This window comes from Schistocerca serialis, chromosome 12 (genome assembly GCF_023864345.2).
Source record: "Schistocerca serialis cubense isolate TAMUIC-IGC-003099 chromosome 12, iqSchSeri2.2, whole genome shotgun sequence".
NCBI lineage: Eukaryota > Metazoa > Arthropoda > Insecta > Orthoptera > Acrididae > Schistocerca > Schistocerca serialis.
The window spans coordinates 148,370,324-148,382,410 of record NC_064649.1 but is presented as its reverse complement, the minus strand read 5'-3'; the positions used below and the strand labels follow the sequence as shown (position 1 = coordinate 148,382,410).

The window sequence follows — 12,087 nt, the reverse complement described above, 5'->3', positions numbered from 1 at the left end:
CTTAAAGTAAGAAAACATAACAATTTAATTTTTAAGGCAAAAATGAAAAACCAAGTAGTCTTTATTTTTACTGTGTCCATTGTGTTATACTACAGATGTAGATGCGTGTCGTGGAAACACGAAAAACAATCATTTTCACAGCATGGAGCACACCACGCAAATGCTGCATTTTTACATTTTTCCACTGGCACCATTAGAATATGAACCCAACAGAACTGATCTGGAGCCGAGTTAAGGGATTTGGCCCGAGAAATGACGTACTGGAACTGACGCACCCAGCTTATTCACGTGTCACTGCCGAACGTTGGCGGGACATAGAATGACACGTCGTAAGAGAAGCGGAGAAAATGCGTCGCCTGGCTGGCTTCCCGGATTCCATCGCTTATCGACTCGTTATCAACGTAGCAGATGACAGTTCCAGAACTGAGACGTACTTCTCGGATTCGAATAAGTAAGGAGGTAAGAGATTACCAGGCGACTGACTGTAATTAATACCTTCAGTGGCTTCAGTATTGCTGGCCGGCGTGGACGAGCGGTTCTAGGCGCTCCAGTCTGGAACCGCGCGACTGCTTCGGTCGCAGGTTCGAATCCTGCCTCGGGCATGCATGTATGTGATGTCCTAAGGTTCAAATGGCTCTGAGCACTATGGGACTTAACATCTATGGTCATCAGTCCCCCAGAACTTAGAACTACTTAAACCTAACTAACCTAAGGACATCACACAACACCCAGCCATCACGAGGCAGAGAAAATCCCTGACCCCGCCGGGAATCGATCCCGGGAACCCGGGCGTGGGAAGCGAGAACGCTACCGCACGACCACGAGATGCGGGCAATGTCCTAAGGTTAGTTAGGTTTAAGTAGTTCTGAGATCAACGGTACTGATGGTCTCAGATGTTAAGTCCCATAGTGGTCAAGAGCCATTTGCGCTTCGGTATTCAATCTTCGCATCACACACAGCTCGCTCAAAAAAATTACCCTGTCTTTGAGTCAGAAATTTGCATCAATCTTGTTTGTAATTAGAATACTATGCCAGGTGAGAAAGAGAGCATGTTATGCTTCCTTCTGATCACCTACGAAGCGCGCGGTACTGCTGGACTTTTGCCGAAAATTATTTCATTCTCTTTCAAAATTAGATGACGTTCGGGACTGTATAGCTTCTCTGCCCGTCTCTTTCTACGTTTGAACTGACATTGCTCACACCATTGAAGTTTAGTTGGACCGCTGGCTGGTCAGTGCTCTCCAAGATTAATGCGCCGGTAAAGCTGTTGTCGTGCACATTATCGCTCAGTGTATGTGCGTGTAACACAGCATAAAACGTATCCTAATGGTCGTACTTTACTGAACACAGCTGGGCTTCCGCTCCACGTGAAACGAAATCCAATGAGATTCAAGCAAACGCGAAAGAATGCATGGCGTAATGTTTACATCAGGTTTATTCTTATGATGAACACAGTATAACGACCGAGCGAGGTGGCTCAGTGGTTACACACTGGACTCGCATTCGGAAGGACGACGGTTCAATCCCGCGTCCGGCCATCCTGATTTAGGTTTTCCGTGATTTCCCTAAATCACTCCAGGCAAATGCCGGGATGGTTCCTCCGAAAGGGCACGGCCGACTTCCTTCCCCATCCTTCCCTAATCCGATGAGACCGATGACCACGCTGTCTGGTCTCCTTCCCCAAACCAACCAACCAACCAACACAGTATAACGCTTACACCCTACATTTGTAATTAGAGGGGCTTTGGTTCAAATGGCTCTGAGCACTATGGGACTTAACATCTATGGTCATCAGTCCTCTAGAACTTAGAACTACTTAAACCTAACTAACCTAAGGACATCACACACATCCATGCCCGAGGCAGGATTCGAACCTGCGACCGTAGCAGTCGCGCGGCTCCGGACTGAGCGCCTAGAACCGCTAGACCACCGCGGCCGGCAGAGGGGCTTTATAGCTGTCAAATAATTGTGAAACTTCACTATAGATTACTATTAGCTGCTTACTTTTATGAACTTCCAGCATGCTGGAGTAACTGTGGGTCAGCGACTTTTGTTAATCATTGCAACTGATGCCCTGTAGGTACTCGTTGCACATTTTTGACATAGTTTTCTTCAGAAATACATTTTTAACTATGTTACGATGGTTTGAAAACTGGGGCTCGGCCCGAAACTAGTCAGCAAGTGAATTTTAAAAAAAGTTAAATTTGCAAATAAACTGGTTTTTCGTTCTTGTTGAATCCTGCCTAGCTGTCAAAGATGGGATCTGCAACATGTGTGTTAGCTGCGTTGCATCTATCGCTTGCAGCTGTGGCGCCTGAGCAAGGTGTGTGCGGGGTGGGTTGCTCACATCGGAAGAGACAAATGCAATAAACAGACAAGGCAAGCAACAAAAATAAGCACACAAGCAAAGAATATTTCTGCTGCGCCCACCTGAAAACAGTGAATAGCGAAAACACTAAACGAGATATTATTAAAGCAAGTAAACACACCCCTGCAATGAAAAAGACAAAACAGAATTACGGCGCCAGCAAAACAGAAAAGAAAATCCATGGCCCCCACGCACTGGGTTCTTCTTAATACTCGTCACAAAAGCTGACTACTGTCTAGCTGTCAAAGATGCGATGTCTAGGAAACCTGCTTCTCTGATCTCTTGACAATAGTTCAAGCAAATCGGCCGCGCAGGATAGCCGCGCGGTCTAAGCGTGTGGTCACGGTTCGCCGGGCTCCTCGGAGGTTCGAGTCCTCCCTCGGGCATGGGTGCGTGTGTGTGTGTTGTCCTTAGTGTAAGTTAGTTAGATTAAGTAGTGCGTAAGCTTAGGGACCGATGACCTCAGCTGTTTGGTCCCATAGTACTTACCACAATTCCAAAGCAAATCGTATTAATAAGATTTATTAGGAAAAGTACATGACAGTAATTAACTTTGAGTTAAACAGATGTGTCGCAAGTAAAGGGCGACAGACAAAATAAATAATGTGCTACACCATACACAATTCCTAAGACGCTGGTCTTGAAGTGCCTAATCTTGATGCTGCTGTACAACTGGACCGCGGCTAGTCGCACGTGGCATTTACGTCCCCTTCGCATAGGGGCCGCTGCGGCCGTGTTGTCGTCTTGGAGAGAGGTCGGTCAGATTGCAATTGGCTGACGTCTTCTTCACACCACTCTCTGCTCTCTCGTTTCCGACTGGCGTGCCGGCAATTCACTTTACGCTTAACAGTTGTACTGTTTTTTATCCTTAGTGCTATCGGTTTCGATCAGGAGACCATTAGCCGAAGTGAAGCGTAACCAGCTTGTTACTAGAACACTTGAAATGAACAATTTCGATGTAGATAGAAAAAAATAGCTACTGTTACAATAAATAATGTCTGACAGACACGTATATGTACGACACGCATCATATACACACATCAAAAAAAGCTTTGCATCACCCCAGTTCCCAGAATTCCTGAAGATAGACGTTGACTGTGGATATTGTACCACAGACACAGTCCCTTTGACTGCTCAGAGATGTCACTAAACCCGCAAAGAGGTGTAAATAACCATGCATGAGCAGCGCCTATTAGACGGAGGGGGTCCGACAGCCGATCAGTTCCAGTCATTCCATCAGGAAGGAGGTACACGGTTCGTGTTGTCTGTAGTTCATCCATGCCTAGGCAGTCAATACCGCGGTTCGATCGCGTCCGCATTGTTACTTTGTGCCAGGAAGAGCTCTCAACAAGGGAAGTGTCCAGCCGTCTCGGAGCGAATCAAAGCGATGTTGTTGGAACATGGAGAAGATACAGAGAGACAGGAACTGTCGATGACATGCGGTTGGGTTGTTTGGGGAAGGAGACCAGACAGCGAGGTCATCGGTCTCATCGGATTAGGGAAAGATGGGGAAGGAATTCGGCCGTGCCCTTTCAGAGGAACCATCCCGGCATTTGCCTGGAGTGTCGATCACATGCCTCGCTCAGGCTACCCAAGGGCTACTACGGCATTGGATGACCGCTACCTACGGATAATGGCTCGGAGGAACCCTGACAGCAACGCCACAATGTTGAATAACGCTTTTCGTGCAGCCATAGGACGTCGTGTTACAACTCAAACAGTGCGCAATAGGCTGCATGATACGCAACTTCACTCCCGATGTTCACTGCAAGGTCCATCTTTGCAACCACGACACCATGCAGCGCGGTACAGATGGGCCCAACAACATGCAGAATGGACCGCTCAAGATTGGCATCACGTTCTTTTCACCGATAAGTGTCGTATATGCCTTCAACCAGACTATCGTCAGAGACGTGTTTGGAGGCAAACGGGTCAGGCTGAACGCTTCAGACACACTGTCGACCGAGTGCAGCAAGGTGGCGCTACAGTCTGGAGCCGCGTGACCTCTACGGTCGCAGGTTCGAATCCTGCCTCGGGCATGGATGTGTGTGATGTCCTTAGGTTAGTTAGGTTTAAATAGTTCTAAGTTCTAGCGGACTGATGACCACAGCAGTTAAGTCCCATAGTGCTCAGAGCCATTTGAACCATTTTGCAGCAAGGTGGAGGTTCCCTGCTGTTTTGGGGTGGCATTACATGGGGCAGATGTACGTCGCTGGTGGTCACGGAAGTCGCCGTAACGGCTGTACGATACTGAGTACCATTCTCCACCGTTAGTGCAACCACATCGGCAGCGTATTGACGAGGCATTCGTCTTTATGGACGACAATTCGCACCCCCATCGTGCACATCTTGTGAATGACTTCCTTCAGGATAATAACATCGCTCTAGTAGAGTGGCCAGTATGTTCTCCAGACATGAATCCTATTGAACATGCCTGGGATAGGTTGAGAAGGGCTGTTTATGGACGACGTGACCCACCAACCACTCTGAGGGATCTACGCTGAATAGCCGTTGAGGAGTGGGACAATTTAGACCAACAGTGCCTTGGCGAACTTGTGGATAGTATGCCACGACAAATACAGGCCTGCATCAATGCAAGAGGACGTGCTACTGGGTATTAGAATTGCTGGTGTGTGCAGCAATCTGGGCCACCACTTCTGAAGGTGTCGCTGTATGATCGTTACTATGTGCAATATGCGGTTTTCATGAGCAGAAGAAAGGGTGGAATTGATGTTTATGTTGATCTCTATTCTAATTTTCTGTACAGGATGCGGAACTCTCGGAACCTAGGTCATGCAAAAGTTTTTTTGATGTGTGTATTTCAAACTGTTACCTACATCAAATTTGTTCATTTCAAATGTTCCAGTGACAAGCTGGGTACACTTTGCTTCGGCTTTCTGGATGTCTTGCGATCTCTGTCGTCCTCTGCAGTTTTCACGCGCTCCATGTAGGTTCCTCTAGCGCCATAGAAGCCATACCTTCACCTCCATCTGCAAGCCACTGTATGTTGCGTGGTGGACGGTAGCTTGTACCATTACTTGTCATTTCCTTTCCTGATCCACTCACAAATCGAGCGAGGGAAACAAGACTATCTGTATGCCTCCGTTTGAGCCCTAAAATCTCTTCCTACTACTTACGCGAAATCAGTTTCTTTCTGTAGGGCACCACAGTCGTATAGTTGCTAAGGGACATTTTGACTTACTTCAACTCGGCTGTTTATTCACAAATATTCAATTTATTATAGTGAACGACAGGCTGTTTTCAAGCAGAGTGTAGAGACAAACAAATACAACGAGTTTATGCCTGGCTTACCGGGATACAAAAAATGTTTACAACGGACAGCCTGGAATTGTACGTAAATATGTTGGCGTTGCAAATTTTCCTGTTAACAAAGAGTGATATAGCCGATCTGAAGACGATCACATAATCCCCAAGCGTCAAGGTTAAGACCAGAAAGCTTACTGCATGCACTAATAGTTACCTTTAAAACTAATATCAAATTATAGGGCACTGTGTTTGCTCGTGTCGTTGTCGAACATCAACTGTCGCTTCTGTCCACCTCTAGAGCTTGGACTGAATAGAAGCAGAATATTTCCACTTGCCTGATGTGATGTCATGTGTACTTCCAGTGATTGAAACCGGCAAAGATCTCTCATCTCAACTTCCGTCGCAACGCATTCTCGGTCATTTGTCTAAATGACCTTTTTCGCTCTTTGTCCTGTCACATGGTTCCCAATAGGTTGTCCCCATTCAGCAAAATCGCCTTGAACGTATATGGGAGCTGTATACCAGCGCCAGAGACCGCTCTAGTTACCCTTATTTTCAGGAAGTCTGCGGAACACACTATCGATGCCAGGAGCTATCCTCCTTCCCTCTCGGCACAGGCTTGTTACTTGCAGACCACTACAGCAAGTATCGTCCATTTACATCGCTCCTCTCTATCTCTGCATCTCTTCTTCCCTTCCTCTGTCCATTTCCTTCTCGCTGTCTCTCTGCCAATCTGCACCTCCGCCCTCTCTTCTGGCCCCTCTCTCTCCCTCCTCCTATCCTCCTATCCTCTTTTTCTCTTTCTCAGACCATACCCTCCTCCCAGTCTCTCTGTCCATCTCCTTGTCAAAATGGTTGAAATGGCTCTGAGCACTATGGGACTTAACATCTGTGGTCATCAGTCCCCTAGAACTTAGAACTACTTAAACCTAACTAACCTAAGGACATCACACACATCCATGCCCGAGGCAGGATTCGAACCTGCGACCGTAGCAGTCGCGCGGTTCCGGACTGAGCGCCTAGAACCACGAGACCACCGCGGCCGGCATCTCCTTGTCCTCCCCCTGTCTCCATTCATTTTGCAAGAACACTCCACTTGTACTAAACCTCCAGAAATGTCTCACTTTAGCTGGCAAGTCAGTAGACGGCGGTATAAGGGACGTACGTTATAGCAGACCATGGTTTCCTACTCGCGTTTTGGGATAATTAAGTCGATCCGTCCTTCAATTGAGTTAGAGCCGTCGCGAGGAGTTCTTCCAACCTGTTACGTGGACATGCTCTCCAAGTTTTATGTCCCCTCACAGAGCCATTGGACACCGACACAATAGTTCAGTGCGTTGGATCAGCGGGTTAGCTGCGTTGTGTAACAAGAAACGTGAATGAATGGCTCAATGATGAACTTGAACGGGTGTCGTGGGATGTCCGCTGAGAACAAATGCAAGGAACAATAAAAAAAAAAGAAAGAGATCCTGAAAGTGGAATGATCTGATTATGTTTTACGTTATGAAGTCCGGAGGAAGCTTTTTACACCGATGCCATTATGGTGGGTTTATTTAAGAAACATTGTAAAATGTTAGATCCTCCGTAGTCATCAAATATGGCGCGTCAAGGAAAATTGCTTTCTCGGATCGCAAGACAACATTCAAACAAATCGTATCAATGAATTTTATTACGAAATGAACAAATACAAAACTTTGCGTTATACAGGTGTGTCGCAAGCAAAGGGCGACATGCTAAATAAGGAATGTTCTTCAGTATAAATTCGAAATTCTGACACTTATAGGGTTCAGGCGAAGTAATGAGCTTTGACGCTTCTATGCAAGTTGCTAGTCTTGAGGCTGCTGTTGGATTGGGGCGGGACCAGTGGGTCGCGGAGCTGATGTCCTCTTCGCATGGAGGCGTTGTCATCCTGGAGCGGGGTCGGTTACGGTGCTCACGTCTTCTCACAGCCGTCTGTGTTGTATCACTCCAGACTGACTTTGTTTGTGCCGGCGCTTGACTTTACGCCGTAACAGCCGACTATTAACAGTACGAGAGCACGGCCTACCGCACGGCTAGATCTAAAGGCATTCTATCGACGACTGTAGACTGTGGCGCACAGTTTGTAACGTGAGCGTACCATCGGTATAGTAAGTGTAAGATAGTACATCTTCGGTTGTGCCAAAGTTATTCATTTATTTATTAAAATCAACGTTTGCTGGCACTGTAAAATTACTGAAAAATTGCTGTTTATGACCTGTGGAGTCCTCCTAATGTCCGAGTGGCAAAGGCAACCTTTATTAATAAATATTTAACAATATCAATTACTTGATTCGCGCCAGAGTAAATGTACTTATATCTTTGATGACGTGATGAGAGATTTCTGGATCGGCATCAGATCCCACTGGCTCTGAAAGGGCCAGACGGCCAACCGCCTCTGCCGGCCAGCGTGGGAACCTACCAATCGCTTCTCACTCCTTACGTAGTGCAGTATTGATACAGTCACTTCACGTATGTGAAGCGGCAAACCTGGAAATAAAGTAAAATGCGCTTTTATATGCAAGTGAGGGGTACCTTACAATCTCGTCCTCTTCCCTTTCGCTGTCATCTTCCACCTCTATCTGTGCACCTTCCACCTCCCTCCCCCCATCACATCTGTGTCCACGTTCTCCTTCCCCCCTGCCCACTCCCCTCTGTGTCTGTTTCTCTTTCGGCTCCCCCTCTCTCTCTCCACATATTGTGAAATAGGAAATGTGGAAATAAAATGCGCTCTAATCTGCAATTAAAGGGTCAATCGCCTCGTCTTCTCTGACGCTGTCCATTTTCCCCTCATCTATCTGTCCATCTCCTCTTCCCCCCCCCCCCCCCCCCACTGTGCTTGTATCTCTCCAGGCTCCCCCTTGTCTCCCCACGGTATCACCTTGGCTCTTACCACTACATTATTTACAACTTCCGGGTACCAGAGACAGGTGTGCGACTGGTTGCGTGCCCGGCAGGTGGCGCGCCAGCTGGTGGAGGACTGCGGCTGCAACGCATCCCGCGTCGACTCGGCGCCGCTGCAGGCGATGGCGTGCATGCGCGCCGTGGACGCGCGCACCATCTCGGTGCAGCAGTGGAACTCCTACTGGGGCATCCTGGGCTTTCCCTCCGCGCCCACCATCGACGGCGTCTTCCTGCCCAAGCACCCGCTCGACATGATCGACGACGCCGAGGACCTCACCGACACCGAGATCCTCATCGGCTCCAACCAGGACGAGGGTGAGTACGCCTACCCCGCAGAGCTGCTCGTCTCGACCCCAGTGCAACGCCACAAAACTGTCGACACTGCTGTTAACAGCGCAGTCACAGATAGAGTCTGATTCGTCTTAATGGACTCAATATGTCTCCTCCGTCCGCTTCGTACTACAACCGTGCGGACCGCGACACCTACAGGACGAACCAAAGAGGTGTATCATCAAGATAGACAGACTATCTACGCGGTAACAGCGCTTTCGGAGAGAGCAGTAACCAACACCGGCCGCGATATTTTGTCACGTCAAGCACATCAGATATTTCAGAAGGGCGGCCCAAGACGTTGGGCTCACGGATTTACTTCCAGCTTTGTACACCTTCAGTAGGCCACCAGAACAAGGTGTACTGCACTCGCGATTCCGAGAAAATCTCCAGGAAAGCTCCACGCGTCTGTTACGTAACTGATGTACACTACTGGCCATTAAAATTGCTACTCCGTCTTCAGGCCACGACTGCCCTAACGGGACCATCCGACCGCCGTGTCATCCTCAGTGGAGGATGCGAAGAGGACGGGCGTCGGGTCAGCACACCGCTCGACCTGTCTTTATAATGGTATTCTTGACAGACGCCGCTACTATTCGGTCGAGTAGCTCCTCAATTGGCATCACGAGGCTGAGTGCACCCCGAAAAATGGCAACAGCGCATGGCGGCCTGGATGGTCACCCAGTGCCGTCCACGCCCGACAGCGCTTAACTTCGGTGATCTCATTGTAACCGGTGTATCCACTGCGACAAGGCCGTTGCCCATTAAAATTGCTACACTAAAAATGCTACACCAAGAAGAAATAGCAGTTGATAAACGGGTATTCATTGGACAAATATATTATACTACAACTGATATGTGATTACATTTTCAAGCAATTTGGATGCATAGATCCTGAGAAATCGGTACCCAGAACAACCACCTCTGGCCGTAATAACGGCCTCGATACGCCTGGGCATTGAGTCAAACAGAGCTTGGATGGCGTATACAGGTACAGCTGCCCATGCACCTTCAACACGATACCACAGTTCATCAAGAGTAGTGACTGGCGTATTGTGACGAGCCAGTTGCTCGGCCACCATTGACCAGATGTTTTCAATTCGTAAGACATCTGGAGAATGTGCTGGCCAGGGCAGCAGTCGAACATTTTCTGTATCCAGAAAGGCCCGTACACGTCCTGCAGCATGCGGTCGTGCATTATCCTGCTGAAATGTAGGGTTCTGCAGGGATCGAATCAAGGGTACAGCCGCGGGTCGTTAACACATCTGAAATGTAACGTCCACTGTTCAAAGTGCCGTGAATGCGAACAAGAGGTGACCGAGTCGTGTAACCAATGGAACCCCATACCATCACGCCGGGTGATACGCCAGTGTGACGATGACGAATACACACTTCCAATGTGCGTTCACCGCGATGTCGCCGAACGCGGATGCGACCATCATAATGCTGTAAACAGAACCTTGATCCATCCGAAAAAATGACGTTTTGGCATTCGCGCAGCCAGGTTCGTCGTCGAGTACACCATCGCAGGCGCTCCTGTCTGTGATGCAGCGTCAAGGGTAACCGCAGCCACGGTCTCCGAGCTGATGGTCCGTGCTGCTGCAAACGTCGTCGAACTGTTCGTGCAGATGGTTGTTGTCTTGCAAACGTCCCCATCTTTTGACTCGGGGATCGAGACGTGACTGCACGATCCGTTACAGCCATGCGGATAAGATGCCTGTCATCTCGACTGCTAGTGATACGAGGCCGTTGGGATCCAGCACGGCGTTCCGTATTGCCCTCCTGAATCCACCGATTCCATATTCTGCTAGCAGTCATTGGATCTCGACCAACGCAAGCAGCAATGTCGCGATACGATAAACCGCAATCGCGGTAGGCTACAGTCCGATCTTTATCAAAGTCGGAAACGTGATGGTACGCATTTCTTCTCCTTACACCGCCAAGCAACGCCGGTCAACTGCTGTTTGTGTATGAGACATCGGTTGGAAACTTTCCTCATGTTAGCACTTTGTAGGTGTCGCCACCGGCCCCAGCCTCGTCTGAATGCTGTGAAAAGTTAATCATGTGCATATCACAGCATTTGCTTCGTGTCGGTTAAATTTCGCGTCTGTAGCACGTCATCTTCGTGGTGTAGCAATTTTAATGGCCAGTAGTGTATCTGTGGGAAGGCGCCAGTTCTACCAGGTCATTGTGGTCTGCTGGGCGGCGGCACGGTAGCTCGGCGTTTACCGTGCGACTCCTCGTCAGGTAGCTGCTCAGCTGCTCCTGTTTCCGGACGCGGCACACTTCCCGCAACCAAAGAGGACCTCTGTGAAGTGGATGTGTGGACACGCAGCACACTACTTGTTTGCTGATGGTGGGAAATGTGTCCCTGACTTTTGGAAGTTCCTTAACGAACGGCACTGTGTAGCTGTCCGCAGTCCAAAATATAGACAATTTTTCTCCAATTTCCTTAGCAGTGTGTTCCTTAACTCGCCCTAGAGCTGGGGTTTTTCTGTCACGAACAGTTGATCCCCGTCTCTTCCCCACTTACAACCGATATATTCATTGGTAATCGGAGTGTTCTTCTTAGTCTAACGTCTTAGTGCGTCGTCCTCCTCACGTAACGGCGGTTTCCTGACATTTTCGGTGGTATTAATGATAAAAATAACTAAATAAATGAAAATAACAAAAGAGAACGAAAAGAATAATAAATAAATAAACGCTGCTTATTGTACGTGTACTCCACATTCCCTAAGCTTTCGTTGGTTCCTCAAGGCTGGGAACGGGATATGGTGGTCAGGCCTCCCGTTGCAACCCCTACCCACTTTGCCCCCATCCCTCTCTTTGGGTGCCGGGAAGGTGGGGGCTGACATAACTAAAAAAAAAAAAAAAAAAAAAAAAAAAAAAACTGAGTGAACGGATCAATCGTGAACTTGAACAGGTGTCATGGGGCGTCGGCACCGGACAAAATGTAAGGAGCAATAACGGACAAAATGAGATAAAAAAAGTGGTTAAGCGTTCGCGCTATGCGGGAATGTCCTGGATGAGGCAGTACTTCGAATCCCGCTGACGCTTACTTCCTATCTATATTTTTTTCACCACTGGTCACATTTTTTTTGTTTACATTACATTTGAGGGATAATATAATAAAAAAAGTGCATTTTTATGAAGTTGTAGTGAATTTTATATGTTATTTGACTATTGAATATTTGTAATTT

General features: G+C 48.1%; 1 protein-coding gene across 1 annotated transcript in view; it reads left to right on the top strand.

The window, feature by feature from the left end:
- The window catches only part of LOC126428011 (acetylcholinesterase-like), a 780,456-nt gene that overhangs the window by 109,287 nt on the left and 659,082 nt on the right, over window positions 1-12,087 (top strand). Inside the window, exon 5 of the mRNA XM_050089893.1 lies at window positions 8,611-8,872. Within this exon, the coding sequence (XP_049945850.1) occupies window positions 8,611-8,872 (262 nt within the window). The remainder of the gene's footprint in view (window positions 1-8,610; window positions 8,873-12,087) is intronic.